The sequence below is a fragment of the Alternaria dauci genome, chromosome 5, assembly GCF_042100115.1.
Source record: "Alternaria dauci strain A2016 chromosome 5, whole genome shotgun sequence".
Lineage (NCBI taxonomy): Eukaryota > Fungi > Ascomycota > Dothideomycetes > Pleosporales > Pleosporaceae > Alternaria > Alternaria dauci.
Genome location: NC_091276.1, coordinates 1,735,497 through 1,756,619, shown reverse-complemented (window position 1 = coordinate 1,756,619; position 21,123 = coordinate 1,735,497). Strand labels below are relative to the sequence as shown.

General features: G+C 53.0%; 8 protein-coding genes across 8 annotated transcripts; 6 read left to right on the top strand and 2 right to left on the bottom strand.

Annotated features, from left to right (window-relative positions):
- Positions 1–637: 637 nt before the first annotated feature.
- Positions 638–1,260, bottom strand: ACET3X_006066 (uncharacterized protein; the record flags this gene model as incomplete). Its single annotated transcript, XM_069452236.1, has 2 exons — positions 638–1,002; positions 1,056–1,260. 2 exons carry the CDS (start codon positions 1,258–1,260, stop codon positions 638–640), a joined length of 570 nt encoding a protein of 189 aa, XP_069306426.1.
- A 212-nt stretch (positions 1,261–1,472) lies between these two features.
- On the top strand, positions 1,473–3,105 carry ACET3X_006065 (uncharacterized protein). The gene has a single exon (XM_069452235.1). The coding sequence runs from the start codon at positions 1,551–1,553 to the stop codon at positions 2,148–2,150; it is 600 nt and encodes a 199-aa protein (XP_069306425.1). The 5' UTR covers positions 1,473–1,550; the 3' UTR covers positions 2,151–3,105.
- Positions 3,106–4,612: 1,507 nt separating this feature from the next.
- ACET3X_006064 (uncharacterized protein) lies at positions 4,613–8,248 on the top strand (the record flags this gene model as incomplete). The annotated part of the gene is made up of 1 exon (XM_069452234.1): positions 4,613–8,248. The coding sequence occupies exon 1, from the start codon at positions 5,015–5,017 to the stop codon at positions 8,246–8,248; it is 3,234 nt and encodes a 1,077-aa protein (XP_069306424.1). The 5' UTR covers positions 4,613–5,014.
- A 1,531-nt stretch (positions 8,249–9,779) lies between these two features.
- Positions 9,780–10,814, top strand: ACET3X_006063 (uncharacterized protein; the record flags this gene model as incomplete). Its single annotated transcript, XM_069452233.1, has 3 exons — positions 9,780–9,922; positions 9,975–10,407; positions 10,461–10,814. The coding sequence occupies 3 exons, from the start codon at positions 9,780–9,782 to the stop codon at positions 10,812–10,814; spliced, it is 930 nt and encodes a 309-aa protein (XP_069306423.1).
- A 485-nt stretch (positions 10,815–11,299) lies between these two features.
- Positions 11,300–13,502, top strand: ACET3X_006062 (uncharacterized protein). Its single transcript, XM_069452232.1, has 2 exons — positions 11,300–12,628; positions 12,690–13,502. The coding sequence occupies exons 1-2, from the start codon at positions 11,599–11,601 to the stop codon at positions 13,268–13,270; spliced, it is 1,611 nt and encodes a 536-aa protein (XP_069306422.1). The 5' UTR covers positions 11,300–11,598; the 3' UTR covers positions 13,271–13,502.
- A 228-nt stretch (positions 13,503–13,730) lies between these two features.
- On the top strand, positions 13,731–17,946 carry ACET3X_006061 (uncharacterized protein). Its single transcript, XM_069452231.1, has 2 exons — positions 13,731–13,913; positions 14,176–17,946. Exons 1-2 carry the CDS (start codon positions 13,831–13,833, stop codon positions 15,779–15,781), a joined length of 1,689 nt encoding a protein of 562 aa, XP_069306421.1. The 5' UTR covers positions 13,731–13,830; the 3' UTR covers positions 15,782–17,946.
- A 211-nt stretch (positions 17,947–18,157) lies between these two features.
- Positions 18,158–19,450, bottom strand: ACET3X_006060 (uncharacterized protein; the record flags this gene model as incomplete). The annotated part of the gene is made up of 2 exons (XM_069452230.1): positions 18,158–19,265; positions 19,317–19,450. 2 exons carry the CDS (start codon positions 19,448–19,450, stop codon positions 18,158–18,160), a joined length of 1,242 nt encoding a protein of 413 aa, XP_069306420.1.
- A 255-nt stretch (positions 19,451–19,705) lies between these two features.
- Positions 19,706–20,257, top strand: ACET3X_006059 (uncharacterized protein; the record flags this gene model as incomplete). Its single annotated transcript, XM_069452229.1, has 1 exon — positions 19,706–20,257. One exon carries the CDS (start codon positions 19,706–19,708, stop codon positions 20,255–20,257), a length of 552 nt encoding a protein of 183 aa, XP_069306419.1.
- Positions 20,258–21,123: the final 866 nt, after the last annotated feature.

The following is a 21,123-nucleotide window of genomic DNA, read 5'->3' as shown; positions in this document are numbered from 1 at the left end:
CTGTTTTGTAGAGGATTCGCCTCGTCTGAGCCTGTGAGCGGCTCAACGTGTCAGCCAAGGGTGGTTGATGGCTGGTACAGTTGGCAATGGCGCGGTGCCTTGGCGGGATCCTTGCTTTCTGTCCAATTTCACTTGGGACGGTTTGTGTGTATTGGCAGGAAACCTGCTTGGAAGGATAGCAGGGGCGGTATCAACAACGCCATGGTTGCGAGTGTTGGATTCTTTATAAGTGTTGACCCAGGCGTGATGGGAAGGAGGTGGCCTAGATTGTGGCCGAAGCGGCTCTTGCCAACCCCAGACCCACTGACGTGCAGCGTCAAGCCACCCGCTAGATCGCTCTCTAGTATACGAATACGCGTAGAGATACTTTGCTACGCGTCATGGCAAGGCTGTGAACGTATCAGAGTTAGACTTGCGAGATATCCCATGTGAATTGTTCAATGTTGTGTATTCGTTGATATCTTATATTTGGTTCATCTTTACTCAAATGTCTCCCTCATAACAGCACATTTATTCAAATATGTTGAGTTCTGACGACCGGAGTGGCTCCGGTGCGATCCAAGGCGATCATAGCACTGAATGCAGTCTGGACAAGCCCCAACGCCCCGCAGACAACCCCTTACCCCGAGTTCCATACTCACAGGAAGGCGAGAGCGCCAGCAACGGCGGCCACAATTGGGAATTCGTGACCCATGGCCAGGAGCGCAGCAGCATTCGTCGTCTGCTCTGGGAGACTAGAACTGGTTGCGCTCGCGTCCGAGCTGTCGCTCGAAGAAGGGGTAGTTAGAGGCGTTTCACCCGCCGGAATTGACATGACACCGCTAGGCTCTTGAGGTGGAATTGACACGTCCGTTGCGCTGGGCATAGGGACGGGTGTCGTGACGACAGGCTCTGTAACGGATGGAACCGATACGTCTGTTGCGATGGGCATAGGAACGGGGGTGACTGAGCTGACCGATTCTGTTTCTGTAACAGGCGGGATGCTTATCGTGCTACCGGTGCCTTCCAAGGTTAAGCTTATGCCGGGCCATGTCAAAGAGAAAATGCTTGCTTACATGGCGGGCATGGAGGCTGTACGCAATCCATGTAGCAAGACCATGGATCCGGGTCAGCCTCAACAGAGGTCTGAATAGTAAAGATTGCCTCCGACTCGGGCGTAGGACTGACGAATGGCGACGTCGCGACCGAGGGCGACTCTTCTTGGGCTACGGCAACGCTAGCCAGAAGCAGTAGTGTGGGGATGGAGATTGCTGCGAGCATGATGACGGCGTGTTGAAGATGATACCGAGTTTGAGCGTTCCTTGACAAGTCCAAAGGCGTCTTGGGCGTGAAAACAGTCACCGTGGGCAAGGTATAAGAATGCGTCGTGTGTGCTGCCTAGGCCGCGTCGCCGCTTCCCACAGTTGCTCGGCTGCCCTCATATGACTGGTGGGGTGTCCTTCAAGATCTTCGCTCCTTCCACAACCGAGTAGCTTGCTCTCCCCCCAACGCCGTGCGCAACCTGGCACCACCAATAAACCACCAGCACGACTCCGCGCCCAGCCTCCATCATGACGACGTTTGCCGCAAAAGCAGATGTGAAACATGCCATCGCGCCGTCCCCGCTGCAGACGTTCGTATCAACGGGCGCTGAGTCAATCGCAGGGTCAAGCCACCTTCCGAATGAGATATCGCTCGCCCGCCAGATACTGCACAACCTCCAGTACCAGCACTATTGGTCCGACCTCCACGTACACACGCACTCACCGACTACCCACGAGCCTCTTCCCCGCCCGCTGCTCTCTGGGCTGCCCCCGCTGCGCCTCTACGTCCACCCCGACGAGCAGGTGGAACTACTCAAGAAGGCCGACCGCGAAAGGAAAGCGCGCGCAGAGGGAGCGGTAGCCGGCTTGGAGGTCAAGGCAGAGCCTGAGCGCGAATGGATACTGCCCACGAGGCTGAATGAGAAATGGACGCTGCGTGGACTGGCCGAGGTCTTTGATGCCATCACTATGGCACCGCCGGCCCCAGATTCGTCATCCACAGAAGGGACACGCCCTAGCAACCCATGGAGGACAACCAAGCGCGTATTGTTGGCATCGGTAGACACCGACAGTACAGTCGTCTACTACATCGTGCATGATGGCGTCGTCAAGCCTCGCCAGAACTGAGCAAGAGATGAAGCATACGTCTAAGAGGACAAAACTTTGGTCGCCCAGTCCACTGACACACCCAGCATCCATGCTCCCTCAAGCGATCTCAGGGAGTATGAAGTCTCTCGGCCTAAACGCGCCGTAGTACAGCTCATGTTCAGCTTTGTCTCCGGCGGAAGCTGGTGCGCCTCCTCTCGCCATGAATGCCTACCGCGACTTGCGCTCAGGAGCACCCAGCTTCGTGCTAAGCTGGTCTGACATGTGGAAGTCTGAGGTAAAACTTAGGCTTGCTGTCAGCTATCTGCATCTGCATTATGCAGCTTCACAATCTGCAGAATGGTACCTCTGGGCACCAGCTTTATAGATTTCCTAGGAATAAACCTCGCCACGTTCATGCTGCACCGCCAAAGGGTGACCCCTGTGTCGGAGATAGACGTTCATCTCCAACCTTCCCTTGAGATTCCTTCCCGGAGATCCTTTGGCGCATTCGGTACCTGGTTACCCGATTATCTCCCGTCATTCATTTCGTCATCGTCCCCGTGGGGCTCGTCGACCCGACAGCAGCTGTACCGCTCGAAAAGATTAGCGTCACCGGTAGCGATATGCACCAGGCTCTGGATAGTGACTACAACGAATATGGCGGATACCACCCATACTACTCTTACAAGCCGTACTCTTCATCATTCTTCATCCGGGCGTCTCTGACCGCCGATCAGGATCAGAAGCTGCAAGCATGAAGCGGGACACTCTACAAACTACAGCAGAAAGCTATGCTAAATACCGCGTCTACTACACTATCTACAACCCCTACCCATCGATAGTCGAGGCCGGGGCAGCGAAAGAGGACATGGTAAAGCGAGGATTGAGACATACACACGACACCTGTCTTTGCAAGAAGTGTCGTCGTCGCTTGTTTCTTTGTGCTAGAATCTTGTGTGCTCTGTAATGGAGGAAATAAAACGTGCCATTATTCCCGTTTCATGATTGTGCAAAATGTTGTCAATGGACAGAACTGTTGTGATAAGTGATTGCTTGGAAAACGTACAGTACCATGACAACGCTAAACGTGCCATGTATTACATTCATGGACCCGTTTCAGTTGACATGCCATCGCACGTGACTGTACGTATGACTACCCCGTTCTTTCGCAAACCGAGGTGTGCATAACCTCGGGTAATGTTGCATGCGTCTCTGACAGCTTTGTATGCACACGGTATCTCGTGCCCTGGCCAAACGGCAGCGGGCGAGCGGACCAGTCGCGAACTGAGGGGATGGTTTTGCGTCTATCCCTGATGTGTTTGTTGCAATATATGGGTGGCCAAGTGTACAGCACGAGATGTTGAAGGAATATGGATAAATCAACCACTCATATTGTAAGAATGACATGTTAGGATAAAGTGGAGAAGAGCAGCCGCTCAGGACAAATGTAATTTCAAACCAGGAAACAGAGTTATCTCGCACCATCAAGCGATTCCAGGGCCGTGCTCCCCGAAGCCAGCTAGAAGGCCTGTCATGGTTCTCTCCGTAACATCAAAACTGGGGGGCAGGGGGTTTGGTGTCTCCAAATCGATGACGCGCCCGCTCTGGAAGCTCACAGGTGCCCATTTCTGGTCTCGACCGCCAGCATGTATGCAAGCGCATCTGCTGCTGACACGCATTTTTCCAGTAGTGGTAGTAATCATTGCGCACAACCCTCGTGATGCACCCACCGTATATACCTAGGTAGGTCTAGGCAGCATCACGGCATCAGGCTTACACATAGTGAGCGACCGGCGCGCCGTTTTGGACTAAAGGGCGACGTCGGAGATTGGACACCAGTGATCGAATCGGAAAATAAGACATATGGGATATATCACGGCGCAATGAAGAGCTCATCTACCTCGCGTGCGTCTAACGTGTCGCAACGCTGCTCTAGGCGGGCGCCCCGCAAAATAGCGACCACCTGGCACACGACGGGTCCCGCCGTCAAAACAGTGCCAGGTGCGCCCGTCTCCATGGAGACATGGGTGTGGTGTGCAAAGGCCAGCATCGAGTTATACAAGACATGTGCGTGTGTTTATGAGGCGCGTCATAATATTGTATAGTATGAAGATGGGCAGCGCACAGCCCCAGGCGACGATCATTGTCCGCGCGCGGCCTGGGAAGGCGTCGCAGACTGCTTTGTGATGTCTGAATAATCAGCAGCACGTCTCGCGCTGCAAGGATGGCCATGTGGGGAAGGGGCAGAATTGTGTGGCTTGCATCGGCCAACGTGCGGCCAGTGACTTAAGTGGGCCGGCGAGCTTGATCGTGGATTAATCGGACCTCGACGGGAGGCAAGCTGCAAGCGTGCGAATCGTCCAGGCGCCATTACATGGCTCTGCTGTCGGCCCTTGTGAGGCGACATGGGGAATGCAGCCATAGTACAGGCGAAGGCATAGGCCGCAGCAGCCTCCTCTTGCAAGGACGGTCATACATCACCCGCCGTCATCGTACCTCGTTTCTCCATCATCGTCTCTCTCTCTCTCTCAGCCCCGACTTGTGTGCGCCTGTTGCTCACTGCTTTTTCCACTCCCGTCTCGCGTGTGCCATCCATCCTCCTCCCCACATACGCAGCACAGCGCTTTTGCAATAGAGACTAGCGCCCCCACTGCGTCTCCAACCAAGGGCCGTAACTATCCTGTGGAGAAGTCGGAGCTTACCGTTTCCCTTTCTTTGGCCGGCGTTCCGATCCAAGCACACGACGTCTGGACGTCTCGACACCTGGGTCCGCCCTGGAATGTTGTTTTCGGTCCTGAGATGCAGGCGCACGTGAAGCATTTGTTCTAGTCCTTCAAGTTTGGAACCTGATGTAAGACCGACTGTCTCGGCGCTACCCAACCGCACAGGCAATCGTCGAGAACATGGCCGACTCCGGCGCGACCGCAGCCTCTGTAGCCACTCCATCGCTTGCGCGCTTCGACAACGACGACTCATTGATCTTGGCCGAATACGGCCTGCCTGAACTTCGAGCCTCCCCAAACGAGACTGTAACCAGTCCCACGAGCGCCATGGGCTCCTTCTCCGACTTCGACCTGACATTTGCGCAAGGCCAAGCCTTCGGTGCCAATTTCGATGGGATACAACCAAAACTTGAGCCTGGGCATGCGCATCACAGACGCAGCATTGGCAACATGAGCGAAGAAGGTATGAGTGGTGGTGGGAGTGCGCATCCAAATCGGATGAGCATTGGAGTGAGCCCTGGCCGCGACGGAAACAATACCAGTCCGGAGAGCGCACCTGCCATGGGTATGCTCGCCATCGATCCGATCAACGACGCTTCCGTCTTGGCCATGAAGCTCAGCGGCAATGACGGCACAGACCATTCGACGACATCGCGGAGGAGCAAGGATGACACGCAAGATCCGCCACTTTGGAGCGAGATGAAAACAAAGGCGGGCAAGGAGAGGAAAAGACTACCACTTGCGTGCATCGCATGTCGGAGGAAGAAGATTCGCTGCTCAGGCGAAAAGCCTGCCTGTAAACACTGCCTGAGGAGTCGGATCCCGTGTGTCTACAAGGTCACAACCAGGAAGGCAGCACCGAGAACCGACTACATGGCCATGTTGGACAAGAGACTGAAGCGCATGGAAGATCGTGTCATCAAGCTGATACCGAAAGAAAGCTTACCCTCTGTTGCGAACGTAGGCAGGTCCGTCGTTAAGCCCGCTATCCCCGGCGCAACACCCAAGACACCCACCACAAAGAAGCGCGCTGCAGAAGAAGCTTTCGGTGACGAACTGGACGAATGGTCAAAAGCAAAAGGCGCAGATCCAGATACGGCTGGTTCAACGTCGCGTGGCAAGGAGTCCGACGAGAGCAAACTCCTAACAGAAGGAGCGGAAAGCTTGCCGCCAAAAGAGATGCAGGAACATTTGGCTGAAGTCTACTTCGATTATGTGTATGGGCAAAGCTACCCTCTCCTCCACAAGCCAAGCTTCATGCGAAGGCTTGCAACTGGCAAGGTACCGCCAGTACTAATACTGGCCATGTGCGCCATCTCGGCCCGATTCTCAAACCACCCACAGCTACGCACTGAGCCATGTTTCTTACGGGGCGATGATTGGGCTGAGCGGGCACGAGAGATTGCGCTCAAGCGATACGATACACCCAACATTACCATCTTAATTGTCTACCTATTACTTGGACTTCACGAGTTTGGCACCTGTCAAGGTGGACGGAGTTGGATGTTTGGTGGTATGGCGCAAAGAATGGCGTATGCGCTGCAACTGCACAAGGAGAACGAATACGACCCGCTCGTCAACGAGCCCGACAGGAAACCCCTGAGCGCCACAGATCGAGAAATACGGCGGCGGACCATGTGGTCTTGCTTCCTGATGGACCGGTTCAACTCCTCTGGTACTGACCGACCGCTCTTTGTACACGAGCAATACATCGAAGTACAGTTACCAGTCAAAGAGCATCTATACGTACACGAGATACATGCGCCAACAGAAACCCTGGAAGGCGCCGTGCCGAACCCCGTTCCACCGGACCGCGGTCAGCTGGCGAATCCGCGCGATAACATGGGCGTCTCAGCATACACCATACGTCTGGTGTGCATATGGGGTAAGCTTGTCAAGTACATGAACCTGGGAGGAAAGGAACGCGAAGCAGAACCTATGTGGTCTTCCGACTCGACCTACCACGCTATCAAGAAGGAGGCGAAGGATTTCAAAGCGGCACTGCCTGAAATGCTTGTCTACAACCCTGAGAATCTCAAGAGTCATGCCATTGGCAAGACTGCAAACTCGTTTCTGTATATCCATATCTTATGGCAACAGATCATGCTTTTCATGCACAGATTCGCGTTGCCTTCGACTGCGGGTAGCAGACCACCAAAGGATATGCCACACGACTTCCTCACAGAGTCTGCCCGCTCTGCTCTCGACGCTGCGAACCAAATCTCGATGCTCATCAACGAAGCCATGGACCACAACGTCGTCGCGCCATTCGCGGGCTACTCGGCCTTTTTCTCTTCTACCGTCCACGTTCACGGCGTGTTCTCGAAGAACCCAAAGCTGGAAGCGCAATCGAAGAAGTATCTGGCATACAATGTCAAATACCTGACAAAGATGAAAAAGTACTGGGGCATGTTCCACTACATTGCGGAAAACTTGAAGGAGCTGTATCGTCAACACGCTGATGCACAGCTGAAGGGACCGAACGCGGCCGGCGACAAGAAGAAAGGTAGCATCTTTCAGTACGGTGACTGGTTCGACAGATACCCACATGGTGTCTCAAAAACCGACTACGAAGATGCGGCCGAGTCAAATCCAAATGAGCCAGGTACTGATGCTGTTCTGGGACATAAGAGCGATCTACAGAGTGTGGAACAGTTCTTCGCGTCTTTATCCCCACCTTCAAGATCTGACCAACAACGCAAGCAAGCGCGAAAAAACAAATCAAAGTCCATCTCAAAACCCGATCTTGCTTCGTCGAACAACCAAGATATGCCACGACTACAACAGCTGAACAGTGAAGCTCGGCAGAATCATACTGCCCGCTTGCAAGCGCAACAGCAAATGAGCCAATTGAACATGGCTTCGCAAGACGCAATGGACGCCGCCATCGCCGCTGGCTACGACCCTGTCGCTTTCTTTGCCCAGCAACAGCAACATACCTCTCCCCAACAATTCCTCGCTGATTTCGCTGGTTCCCACCACGCACATCAACAACACCCCCACCACCATGCTGTCCCCCTCATCAATACCTCACCTACAATGATCCACCCCTCGCACTCTCACCAAATGGATGCTACAAACCTCTCCCCCTTCCCTGATCTAGCCACCGACTTCAACAACTCTTTCTGGAATCTCGAAGCCATGGGTCTGGGTGCTGGTGCCAACAACAATAATTTCTTCGATCCGATGAGCAGTTACTTTGTGCCATTCAACGTGGAGCCGCCACTACAACATGGTCTAGGTGATGATGGGATTTTCGCGGGACAGGGTGCCGAGGCGTATGGTTTTGCGCTTGGTGCGGGGACGCCGGTGGATTTGGATATGATGCATGGTGATGGAGGATCAAGGATGAATAGGGGGAGCATCAGTGGGGGACGGCCTTCTCTGGGTAGGAGGGGGACGGGTTTGGAGTAAAATGATACCTATTTTATCTAGCTAGGACTGGCAAGGTTAGGACGGGAAAACTAATGTGGTGATGACTTTTGGGTATATACCATTGAGTGGGGTTCTCTGTCGATATGAGGCTGTGTATATGGCGTCGACGTATATAAAGATTGGAGCGTCTCCAACCAGCGACTGCTCGCGTCCGAAATGCGTGGTTTCATTTCTATTGTGTCAACGTGCCTATCCTCGACTAAAGAACAAGTTGGTTTCAAGTCGGCCTTCGGTTTCCTTCATGGCTTTTGAACACTTTGGGAAAGCTGTAAGCGTACGGTTCGGCATATACTGGAAGTGCCCAGGTGTTGGGCGCGTGGTACACAAGGTACGTATAGTTGGTATATCCACCAGCATATAGTTTTTGTGCTGAGTGCTACTACCCTGAGTACGTCTGTGAGATCAACATTCGCCCCGACTGCCGCATTCCGGTCGCTCCACATCACCATCAACACCTCGACTCATCCACTTACCAACCATCACAGCCGCCGCCAGCCTCGGATTCCAGGAACCGTCGCATATGTTACCAGGCCTTGGGTTTCAGGAATTGGCAGTCCCTGTTTGAAGATCTACCGTGTTGTGTGGTGAAACACTAGTGGCAACAAGCCTTCAACATCATGCACCCATGAGTGGATCGCGGACACTAAAACTCGCCTAAGCTCATGCCGAAAAGGAAAACAAATCGAATATTTGGAAACTTGTCGTTTGAGTTGGTTGTTTTGTATGTTCGGATTCGATCGTTTTGGGTCTGACATGTCATGCAGACAATGTGGAGAAACCCTCCTATGTGCGAATTCCAAGACCGACCAAAGTACGATGCTGCTGCAGTGAACCTCTCTTGCACTAAAAACCTGGTGCTGATAACCATAGCCTCTAGCCCTTGTTGATAAGTTTGCATGAGGCGGAACTCCTCACAGATCAACGAGATGATGTTCTACCGTGTGAAACACAGATGTGCCCGCTTGTTTAGCTGAATGCCGTGATTCCGAGCACAGCGTTTCGTGAATCAGCCATCTTACATGAAGAGTTTCCGCCTTGGCGCCTTTAACCGTATCCCCAGGCGCAGACGAAACTGGCTGTGGGAACGTGGATACCTCTCGACGCCTGGGAATTCGACATTCCGTCATGGCCAAGCATCGAGGACAAAGGCCTCGCTGCTGCCAAGCGCCTTTGGCCTTACCAGAAGGCCTTCGAAAACGCATCTTGATTCAAGAGCTGGCATGTCTCCATACTGGCGTCGTGATGCCAATGTCGAGCTGGGTGGTGTGGACGGAGAACATCCCAATGTAGAATACGGTGCGAAGTGGATGGTCAACGAAGGACGATGAACGAAACGTATAAGACGTCTTGTGGAAGTCGAATCTACAACCATCATCAGCTTCTGTTTCTCGACCTTTCTATAATACTTCCTTCTTCGTCAGCCTGGTGCTTTTCGCTCTTCGTCTTCTCTTGCCAAACACGATTTTCCGATCCACCGAGTTGATCTCGACTTCACATACACATCTACAACATGCACTTCTCACCAGCACTCATTCTCGCCCTTGCGGCTACTGTTTCTGCCCACGGTGTAGTCACCGAAATCAAGGGCGCCAACGGTGTCACCATGCCAGGCTTGACCATCCAAGACGGCACTCCTCGTGACTGCTCTAGCAAGTAGGTTTGAATACCCATAATTTCTAGTAGAAGTCACTAACCGAACTGCCAGCGGCTGCGGATCTCAAGCCGATACTGCCATCATCAGGGATAGGGAAATTGCGAGCGGCAAGGCAGGTCCTCTTGGTCGTACACAGGGTAACGGCATAGTCGATGCTGCCGTCATGGTTGGTGCTTTCATGGGACAGGGTACTGCCCCGCCTGCGAACAACGGTGCCTCTGGGAGTGTTGGTGTCGAGGACAATATCCAGCAGCCCGGCCGGAAGCGTCAGTTCCTCAGTGGCCTCCTCGGTGGAGGTGCTGGCGGTGCTGGTGGCGCTGGTGGCGCAGCAGGTGCCACTGGTATCGCTGGCCTGCTTGGTGGAGGCGGTGACAAAGTCAACGGCCCGCCAGAGGCACGCGTAGCGGCCGCAGTAGGACAGGGGGCATCGAGTGGTCTGCCAACATGTGCTGATGACGGCACCGTCACTATGACCCTTCGACAAGTAAGTTGCTGAGTCCTAATTTTGTAAAGTTTTGTCTAATCAAGTTCTTCTAGATCAACCAGGACGGTGCCGGGCCGTTCACTGCCGACGTCGACGGTACTTCAGGAGGTACTGACGAGGCCGCTATGCAGCCTGCTACCGTTACTCAAGACGTTCCTGGCCTTGGCGTTCAGGGTATCTCTCTCGCCACCAACACTGAGTTCGCGATGAAGGTGCAGATGCCGGCTGGCATGACATGTGACGCGACTGTCGCTGGCGTCAATAACGTCTGTGTCATGCGCGTCCGCAACGGTGCTGCTGCCGGACCTTTTGGCGGATCTGTTGCTTTCACGCAGGGCGCCGCTGCCAGAAAGAGGGCTATCGCCTACAGGCTCAAGAAGCGTATGGAGATTGGTGGCAAGAACTGAACTGGCTATGCTGGATGAGAACACTACTCTGCCTCAATATTAATAGAGACCTGACTGGTTCAGCGTCAACGATGGATGATAGACGGAAAAATCTGGGTACATATGAGTAATGGTTCTCTATATGATTATGAATAATAGCAAATGCTTCCTGAACAAACACATCTACCTTTGTGATTGAGCCTTCTTCAGCTCGTTTTGCTACAAGTCTGGAAAGAGGAATTACTTGATGACGCTGCGATGACATGCACAAGACTTGCCCAATTCATTTCCATTGCGGGATGACGCGACCAAGAAAATGCCCTGTCGTGGTGGTCGTTGTCGCTGGCCGCGATTAATGGATTTAGGTTGGGTGTTTTACCGAGAGAAGCGCCGTTCAGGTGAAGGTTCGACAACCCAGTAAGCTAAGCCCAAGATGGAACAAGCTTATCTCCCCTTCTATTGCCGTACGCCCCCACCACCCGGTTGCGATCCTTCTCCACCCAGTACAAGCACCAGACACAGCAACACTTCCTGGATTATTCACAGTTGAGACATGGTGACTAATAATCTCCGCAGTAGTATTGTATTCCCTGGAAGCGAATTTCGCGATCTGGCCGTGGAGACACCCAGACCATCTTATCGCGCAATCCACCATGAAAATCGCAACATGCACCAAGCGATAGTCTATTACTATTCGTCAGAGATCAACCGTTCCCACGCTAAGCGAAGACTAGGAGACCGCTTATAACGATGGCATGCCTAGTTTCATCCGTCTATCTTCCTGATCACCATCTTCCAGTTTGGCATGGCCATCTTCGATTCAAAAGCTCACGCTGAGCACCCGTCGCCTGCAACAAGTCTCAACGACAATGACTTCAACCGAATCGATCCTAGTGGAGTCAAGCGAGGTCTCAAAACACGTCATTTGTCCATGATGGCGCTTGCTGGAATTATTGGACCTGGTATACTTGTCGGCACTGGTGGAGCATTAGCACAGGGAGGTCCAGCGTCTCTGCTCATAGCTTTCAGTGTCATTGGAATCATCGCGTTCAGCATCACTCAATCCTTGGGGGAAATGACAACATTGTACCCAACAGGCGGTGCTTTCGTTACACTTTCCGATCGATTCGTCGACAAGGCCTTCGGAGTAGCCGTAGGGTGGCAGTACTGGCTGGTCTGGGCATGCGTGCTAGCCAACGAGTACAACGTTATTTCCTCGATTCTGGTCTTCTGGGGTCCGCAGGTACCTCTCTGGGGCTATTTCCTGATCTTCTGGTTCGCATTCCTAGCTTTCCAGATGCTGGGCGTGGAATCTTTTGGTGAGGCAGAGTTCTGGCTTGCCCTTGTCAAACTGATAGGTCTTTGTACCTACTTCATCTTTGCCATCATCTATGCTTCCGGTGGCCTCATTGGGCAGAACGAAGCACTCGGATTCCGGTATTGGCATGATCCTGGTCCCTGGGTCGATGGCTTCCGCGGAGTAGCCACGGTGTTCGTGTTTGCTTCAACGTTTTATGCCGGTGTTGAAGCAGTTGCCGTGGCTGCTACAGAGACCAGGAACCCGTCGGTAGCCGTGCCGCTGGCAATTCGACAAGTCATTTGGCGAATCCTTTTCGTGTACATTGGAGTGGCGTTTTTCTTTGGCCTCACTTGCCCATCGAATGCGGACGGGCTAGCGAATGGAGCCAGCCGTGCGCTCAAGAGTCCCATGACTATAGCACTGCAAAATGCCGGATGGGAAGGAGGTGTGCACCTTATCAACGCATTCATCTTCGTTACAGTCCTGAGCGCTGCCAATTCCTCAATATACATCGGGTCTCGAACGATACTCTTCAGTAAGTGTCCCGGTACGAGCTGCATGTGAGACATATACTGACATCGTACGCTTACGTTTAGTGGCACAAGAAAAGATGGCACCCACGTTCTTGGGGAAGACGAATAGCCGTGGAGTGCCGGTTTATGCGATTGTCTTCACGAACTTGTTCGGCGCGATATCCATGATGAACGTCAGCACCGGAGGGGGTCAAGCGTATTCCTATATCGTCAATCTCTCCGGTGTTTCTACCTTCCTTGTTTGGGGTTCTATCTCTTTCACACACATTCGTTTTCGAAAAGCTTGGAAAGCACAAGGTCGAACTCCCGACATGTTGCCGTTCAAGTCGCTCGCTTATCCATGGAACGCCTACTTTGGAGTATCCGCCAATGTCTTCCTCGCTCTCGTGCAGGGTTGGACGACACTGAGTCCGTTCGACGCAGGTACATTCGTCGACGCTTACATTATGCTGCCAGTGTTCGCAATCGTATTCGTGGGATACAAAATTCTTTTCAAGACGAGATTCAGAAGAAGTCGGGAGGTTGATCTTGACGCAGGCATGAGAAAAGACTTGGACATGAGAGACGAATACCTGCAGGGCGACTCAGATACTGAACCGCAAAGGAAACAAGGCTTTGTACAAAAACTTTGGCGGAACTTTTGAGTAGCGCTATCAAGATGCTTAGTCGTCCATGCGATAACACGCTGATCTACGACAGCAGCATCATGTTGCAGTGAATTCGCTTGACATATAGATAGAGATAGCCAGGAGCAATGCGTGTCAAGGGCCGCCTTTTAACGGGTGATACAAGACCCCACATTCCGATTCTTGGTCCCTCACACTTCATTCACTGAAGACTACATCTTGGTCCAATAGCAATAATTCAGTAAGATGCAGCGAATGATACTCTGTCGCCTGCCTCGTGCCTTTATACCCTGAAGCATAACAATCCTTGTTGAACTTTCCTCTCCTCGAATATACTTGACAATAATAGTCGTGGGCCCAAGGCCCGCAGCCAAGGTCATTGTAGCCTAACCGTTTAGACGACCGCGCCGCAATGCTGCATAATTTCATGCAGCTTCAAAAAGAACTTGTAAACCACCGATGTCATTTGCGCGATCGTATAATCCTTCGACCCGACCCGACACTTGCTACTTGCTCGCTCGTACATTCGGTTCCGCTAGGCCTTTTCTCATTGGTCAGTCGCACTTGCCGCCATCGATATGGCTACTGTGGCGACCGTGTCCGGTAAACCGCGTCAAAGGGCTTGGAAACCTAAAGCCCGCTCGGGTTGCAAGACGTGCAAGTAAGTCATTGCGTCAATAGGCGCGCAAGTTCTTATACGCATGGTACGATGGGCTGCACACTAAGAGTTGGGCCCGTTTCTCGCAGCCGTCCAGCTCAAGATTCCGCAGCGACAAAATCAGAAAGTGGTCGTCGACGCAACATCTTGTTCTGGAAGTATAAGCAGTGTCAACAACAGGCTTCGTCGATTCTGAACGCTGAGCGATATCAACTCTTCCTTATGTCATACTGCGCATCCAATGGCCGTTGGCTAATCTGTACAGAATACGCAAAGTGAAGTGTGATGAGGAGAAGCCGGCCTGCAGGCGATGCACTTCAACAGGCCGAACGTGCGATGGCTACGACCCAAACTTCAGGCCTGCACAATCGTCAACACCCTCGCCGCCAGACTCAGCACGAGGCTCACCTCACTCCGGATCAAGCTGGAGCCTTACGCGAGCTGGATCGCCAGTATTTATTGCGCCAGCCCTGCGGCTTGGTAGCAAAGAGGAACGCGAGAGCTTTGAATTCTTCACTTCCTACGCTGTCTCGAACCTGCGCGGATTTTTTGAATCGCCTTTTTGGCAGCGGGAACTACTTCAAGCCGCTCATCATGAACCTGCAATTCAGCACTGCATCATCGCTTTGGGCGCCATGTATCGACGCTTCTCCGAAGGCAGCAACTCGCGTCTCACTGAGTCTGCCATGCTGGACAAGTATCTGCAGTTTTCTCTACGGCAATCAAACCAAGCGATCCAGGATCTGTTGAAGAAACAGGGATCGAAGGACAAGGTAGCCAGAACGGATAAGGTCACCCTTATGACGTGTGCTATCCTCTTCAGCAGCATGTGCTGCCTTCAAGGCTACCAAAGAGACGCAATGGAGCACGTACGTAGCGGCATACGGATTCTGAATGAGGCAGATGAAGAAGAAGACGAGAAGCATGCTCATCCGATAGAACTGGAGTCCTTGCGCACCATCTTTGTGGGATTCGACACGCAGATCAAAGCGATAATGCCAACACATCAATCGCGCACATGGGTTGCAAAGCCCAACACAAAAACCCTGAGTACTTCGCCAACTCATTCTTTGAGTATGTCTACACTTCAAGCGATGCTAGGACACACACAGAGCTTGATGAACAGCATCCATGCGTTCAACCAAAGGACTAAGCTCCGGCCAGCGGATGAAGTCGACGAGGTATGCAGCGAGCAGATCGAACTCATTATGCGTTTCCAGCGAGGCGCGACTGTCATGGAGCATCTCTGGAAACAGGCTCCTGCTTTTGGTGACGAATTTCTCCAGCCACTCACCGCTCTGGAACTCACACAGGCCCAGATGGAGTATCTCTTGCGTGATCCTAGATCTGACCTGTTAGTCAAGTTTCCCTGTTTGGGTAACTTCAAGCAAGTTCAGGGGCCATTCAAACAGCCGTATGATGTCGTTGCACAGTTCGTACGCATTTTCGAACTCGCCGCCAAGCTTCTCCCACTGTCAGGTGCTGAAACACCGATATTTCAGGCCCCAGTAGGACCAACGTCTGCGCTCTGGCTGATAGCAGTCCGCGCACCTTCGTCTTGTCAAATATTGCGGAAACGCTCTGTGCAGCTCATGTTGAGCCACCCGAGAAGAGAGGGTTTCTGGGATGGTATGCTTGCAGGCCAGATCGCAGAAGAGGCTTTGCGGCTAGAGCAAGAACGCGCACGATCAGAAGTAGGTTTACTGGACCACGACCTGGATCGCGATCTAGAAGTACCGGAGCATCTACGCATCGTCGCATTCTACTTGACTCATCCGGAAGACCGTGATCGCACTGTGAAAGTCGAGTTTTCGGATGCGCGAGACCTTGCCATAGGCATCCCGGGCTCTATCCGATGGATTAACTGGTAGTTTAACGTCTCTTGCGGCGTAGAACAAGCCCAATAGTGTCTTCTTCCTGCGAACCTCCACTAATCTACACAATGAGCCAGCGTAATCGAGATATCCGGCCTCGTTTCCCTGCAAAGGCAATATCTAAACGACCATGCCCGTCTCGCCCCAGAGACGACCACATAAACCCTCCGCTGGCGACTTCCAGACAGTGTGACCTCCCACTGACAACATTACTCCAACTACTGACTGAGATGTCAGTCTACAGTCAAGTGAAGAGGGCGGAGAGTTTCGAGGGCGCCGTTGTTGAACTACACACCAAAGAGCGTGCAAACAGAATAGACATTTGTAGCTATCCTGATCGTCTGTTGGGATCATTATATGTGGTGCAATGACCATATTTTGCACATACGACCATAGGACACTGAAAATTAGGCTTCCCGTCCGCTCAGCCATATACAAGCAGTGTACCGGCGGATTAGTAGTTAGGTGGGTGACCACTAGCGAATCCCCGCTGTTGTATGTTTTTGTCTTTTTGCTGCTGTGAATAAGAGAGACCCCGGGTAGAAGGAGAAGTGTTCCCAGATATGATGAAGTATGCCGAGTCCCACTGAACTATCTACATATCCTCTTGAAGCGCCAGATTAGACGTACATGGAAATTTGAGCACAATATATCATACATGAAATGGTAGAACTAACAGAAAGCACATCTGGACACGTCATACAACAGCCATGGCGGCTGAGCATAATGTTCGCCTTCTCTTTTAGTTTCAACGAAACCAAGTTCTTAGGACTCTCCCTCGCCCATCAGAAACGCATCCAAATCACTTACACCCAGCCTACCGCCTGCCCTTCTCATGTTCATTGCTCCACCTCTCCCAGCAATATCGCCCTTCTTCCAATTCACCCAACTCGTGCTCACAATTCTGGTCTCGGGCTTTGGCCTAGCCGTCAACTTAAGTCCTGTCCCCAAACTGCCTCTCATGACCTTCATAGCGATCTTGCCGCCGCATATACTGCGTAGGATGTGCGAGACAGGGCTGTTGTCATCACCCCAGACGGATCCGTAGGAGTTTTCCCCCGGAAACAGAATGTGTGTTGTGAGCTTTGCCAGAGGCGTTGTATGCTTTGGAAAGAGCGTAGCGATGAGGTGGGCGAGGGCCACGGGAGCTTCGTTCGATGTGGATGGGGAGAAGGATGGAAAGATACGAGGCACGTTATTTGCGTGTCGGGACTCGCGGGCGAGTGGAGGATCAAGACGTAGGCGTGGACGTGTGGGGTTGATCGGGACGCCGTGACGAGCTGTTCGTGTCGAAGGGTTACTAGGAGACCGGGTGAAGCTTGTAGATGGCCCTGAGGCTGGGGCGTTGAAGGATGATACGGCGAAACTTGTGGATGGCGTCAAGGAGGTATCGTCGCTTGTGTCTGGATCTCGAGGCTCGATCCCGTTTTCCGGGCGAGGGGTGTAGTATCCAGAAATGTACACTCTTCGCGCTTGTTTCAAGAGGTATGGGTACTCGTTCTTCAACACCAAGACACCGTATGGATAAGACACGTAAAGTGACAGTCCTTCCTGGTTCTCTCCATCGTCTTGTACCACACCATCAGCATCAATTGTAGAACGCGCCTGCGCGATATGGCTTCGTCTTCGCGTGCAATCGGTCAATTCGTCATTGATCAGTCGAGAAGTCAACAACAGCGCCACCGCAGCAGGGAAGCCCAATCTCTCGCCTTCAACATCTTCCGTGTGCCCATTGTCAACAGCAATCGTTGGTGGTTTCGCGACCGAGAGGAGGGATGGATCGTAACAGCGTCGTGCCAGCGGCGCGAGATGGTGCGGTAGACCGGGGATTTCGGTTTTGCGTGCGCGGTCCTGGACTCTGTTGCCAAAGCACGTAGTGTAGCCGGCACTGATTGTTATCGCGTGTTCTTCGGTGAGGAGGTACTCGTAAATTTGGCATCGTATCTCGGTAGGCAGCGATAAGAAGCCGCTATAAGTGGTGTCTGAAACGCTCATGTTGTAGTGGTAGGAAATTTGCGGTATTCAATATTTGTTCAGATGTACAGTTTTTCAGCAGAATTTATTGCATCGGAAGCACACCAAGAGGGTAAACAAAAAGACGTCGAGCTACGTGTTGTTGCAAGGTTGGGTGGGAAAGATCGAAGATGGGACATGGACGAATCATGGATGTGGGGTGTAGAGCGGTGAAACACGCAGATGCCCTGCATGAGCGAGTCACGGTGGCGACTCGAGAGCCTCACGCGACGAGGCTGGCCACTGCTCAGGGCCATATGTCACAAATGCCCAATCACGACTTTGCAAACGGCTGTTTGTTTACGCCAAGATGTATGCAGCTATGACTCTTCGATTTATGCTACCAGTAGTCCCTTCAGGTTAATCTTCCTCACTGTCCTCGGCTCTTTGTTGCTCAGCCAACTTCTGCGCTTGTTCCCACTGCAGCGCAAACTCTCGCAGTTGACCTTCTCCGCCACTACTTGCATCCACGACGTCCTTGGGGAGCTTGTGCGCACTGTACTGTGGAGTCGAGAAGCCGTAAGCCTCTGGATCGTCTTTCCTTATGAGCCTGAACTCTGGCTGCCATAGTTCCTCAATGTCATCCTCATCGGTATCCTCGTCCTCGTTGGCGTTGCCACCACTTGCCTTGACTGACTCGCTTTTGTCCCCTGGTTGGGCGATTTTCAGACGCACAGTCGTCTCCTCAAACGAAGGTGCATCTGGTACCTCCATGGTGAGGAGTTCCATCCATGAAAAGATCAGAGGGTCTGTCCGCACAGCCCACGGGTTGAAGTCGAGCACCCAGACCTTGTCGTGCGGTGGCGGCACGTATACGTCGAAGGTGAAGTTGGGATCGGGAAAGGTGTCTCGCAGTTTCGCGTCGAAGAAGTCTTGAATCGTATCGCGCAGCTTATCCTGCATGTTGAATAAGAAGTCAAAGTGGTTCAGATCGCGTTGGCAAAGGGCAATCAGCCGTCGATTGCGCACAAAACATCGGAACTCGACACTGGGATTGAGCGTGATCCACTTCCTCAGGACGAGATGATAGGGGATTTCCGGATCGGGTGTTGTAGACTGGTCGGCTGTGTCGTCGAAGGCGTGCGCCAGATCGTGGGTGACAAAGTCGCTGCTCTTCAGCAGTAGATAGATGTCGTTTGGTGTTCTGCACTCCATGCTGTTGGTTGCAGCTATCCAGGTCGCATCCTTGGGCGCACTCCAGTTCAACTTGGGCGCGACTTTGCCGCCCAACTCTTCAATAGTACGCTCGATGGCCTCGTGTGTATCGCGCCAGTGCGCGCTTGGGTCTGGGCTCTCGTCTTCATCAGCGTCGTTGTTATCGGCGCCCGAGAAGATGCCGCTGTCGTTGTCGGACCATGAAGGATCGTCGGTCTCCTCGGGTGGGAGGATGATGCCGTCTGAGCGAAGGTAGTCGAGGAAGGCAGTCGGGAGGGGAATGAGACGCGCTTTTGGTGTTATCGCACGGTATCTGTTGACGTTAGAAAACTTTAGACGCTTCTCTTGGGGAGGTGATGCCAACTTGGGATGCCATTTGTGGTATGAGCAGTTCAAGATGTGCTCTTTGGTGACTGGTGGGAAGGGCAGTTCTCGATACCCCACCTCTACTGGTGCAGCGAGCGTGGTGTCGCTGCTTGTCGTATGTTGCGTGTTCATGGTGGTTGGAGTTTTCGTGCTGAGAGACAAGATAGGGCACCGCGAGGATATATATCCAGAATTAATGACTCCATCTCTGGGTGAGTCTTCACGTACCACGGGAAAGTTTTGGTGGGGCAGGCGATTCAATGGTTGCGCTTGGACCTCACCTCCGAGCTCTCCGCAAACCAGCCCAGATCCATTTCACCACGCGCGACGACCACTCGCCCAAACTCAACCCTCCCCCGCACGTTAGCCTTTGACCCACTACGCATCATGGCCGACAACGTAGGCCTGACTACACCCAGAGGCAGCGGTACCTCGGGCTACGTCCAGAAGAACCGATCCCTCCTTCGACCACGCGACAAGATTCAGCCGTACCCCAAGGACTGGGAATCAGCCAAACACCGCCCCCGACAACCAGACGCCGACATTCTCGAGCACGAAGCAAAGCGCGACATTGAAGTCAAGGTCCTTGAGCTGCGCGACAAGCTTGAAGATGCGGGCGTCGACGAAGACGAAATCGACGATCAATGTGAAGGCTTGCGTCGCAAGCTAGATCAAGAGCGCAAAGACGGCAAAGATCTTGGTCCAAACGCAAAGCGCCTCAAGTCGCACCAGGTTCACGATCTTGCCAAAGCGAAAGCCGAGGAGAGTGAGAGGCTGCGGAAGGCACTGGGGATTAGTGCAGACTATGAAGAAGGAAGTCACTGGAGGAAGCAAGAGGAGAGGATGCGCGACAGTCTCGCCAAGAGGGAGGCTGAAGACGAGGAGAGGACTGCGAGAGCCAAAGAGGCTAGGCGCTACGACGAGGGCGACTCCGACTGAGGTCCTGCGAGTTGGCCATCTGGCGTGATGAACATTCTGATACCCACAACCACCACTGTGCAGCGCCTCCAGAAACATAACATGATGGCCCGTAGCGGCCAAGACTCATACACTGCTCTTTTGCGTACCTACGACACAGCTCTAGTACCGAAGATAGAAAAATGTCCATTCTTGATGCGCGAGCTTCAGGCACAGGCAGGTCAGCTTCGTCTTCTAGCTCCTAGTCTGTCCCTAGACTGACTTGAACAGGCCCTGACCTTTGGCTCTAATGCAGGAACCCTTTACACTATGCCAACTGACTTGACTTGACTGTTTCCTTGATCGTCTCACTCCACTGATGCGCACCCAGGATGCCAGGCGATTCAAGGACTAGTCCTGCCGTGGCGGGCTACACATCCCCACTCCGAGGCAGGTGCCAGTGCCCGGTGGACGGTCAAGAGAAAGAAAGCGTGACGCACCTTGCGCAAGGCGCCTCAGTATGGTTTCGTCTTGATTGTGCTTTGTTCGCTCCATGATGGTATAGCGACATGCCATACAAAGCATGCATGTTGCAATTCCCATGGCTGAGTGAGGGGTTTTGCCCTCTGCAACGCACTGTTCAAGGTTGGCATTTCTTATCGGCTTAGATGCCTACCCCGGGCGGTCCAGGTGTTGGCCCACGTGGGCCACCTGAATGGCTAGTTTTTGACGCAGACGCCAAGCCCTCACCACGACTGGGGTCATGCCGTGCAACTTGGCTCTCTCACGCTGCACGCCGTCTTTCAATCAACGCGAACGACCAGGCTTTTGGGCTGCCTCCTCGTCACAGATGCGGGCGTCGCATTCTCTGATTCTCCACGGGAAGCCGTAGCGTACCGCATGCGATA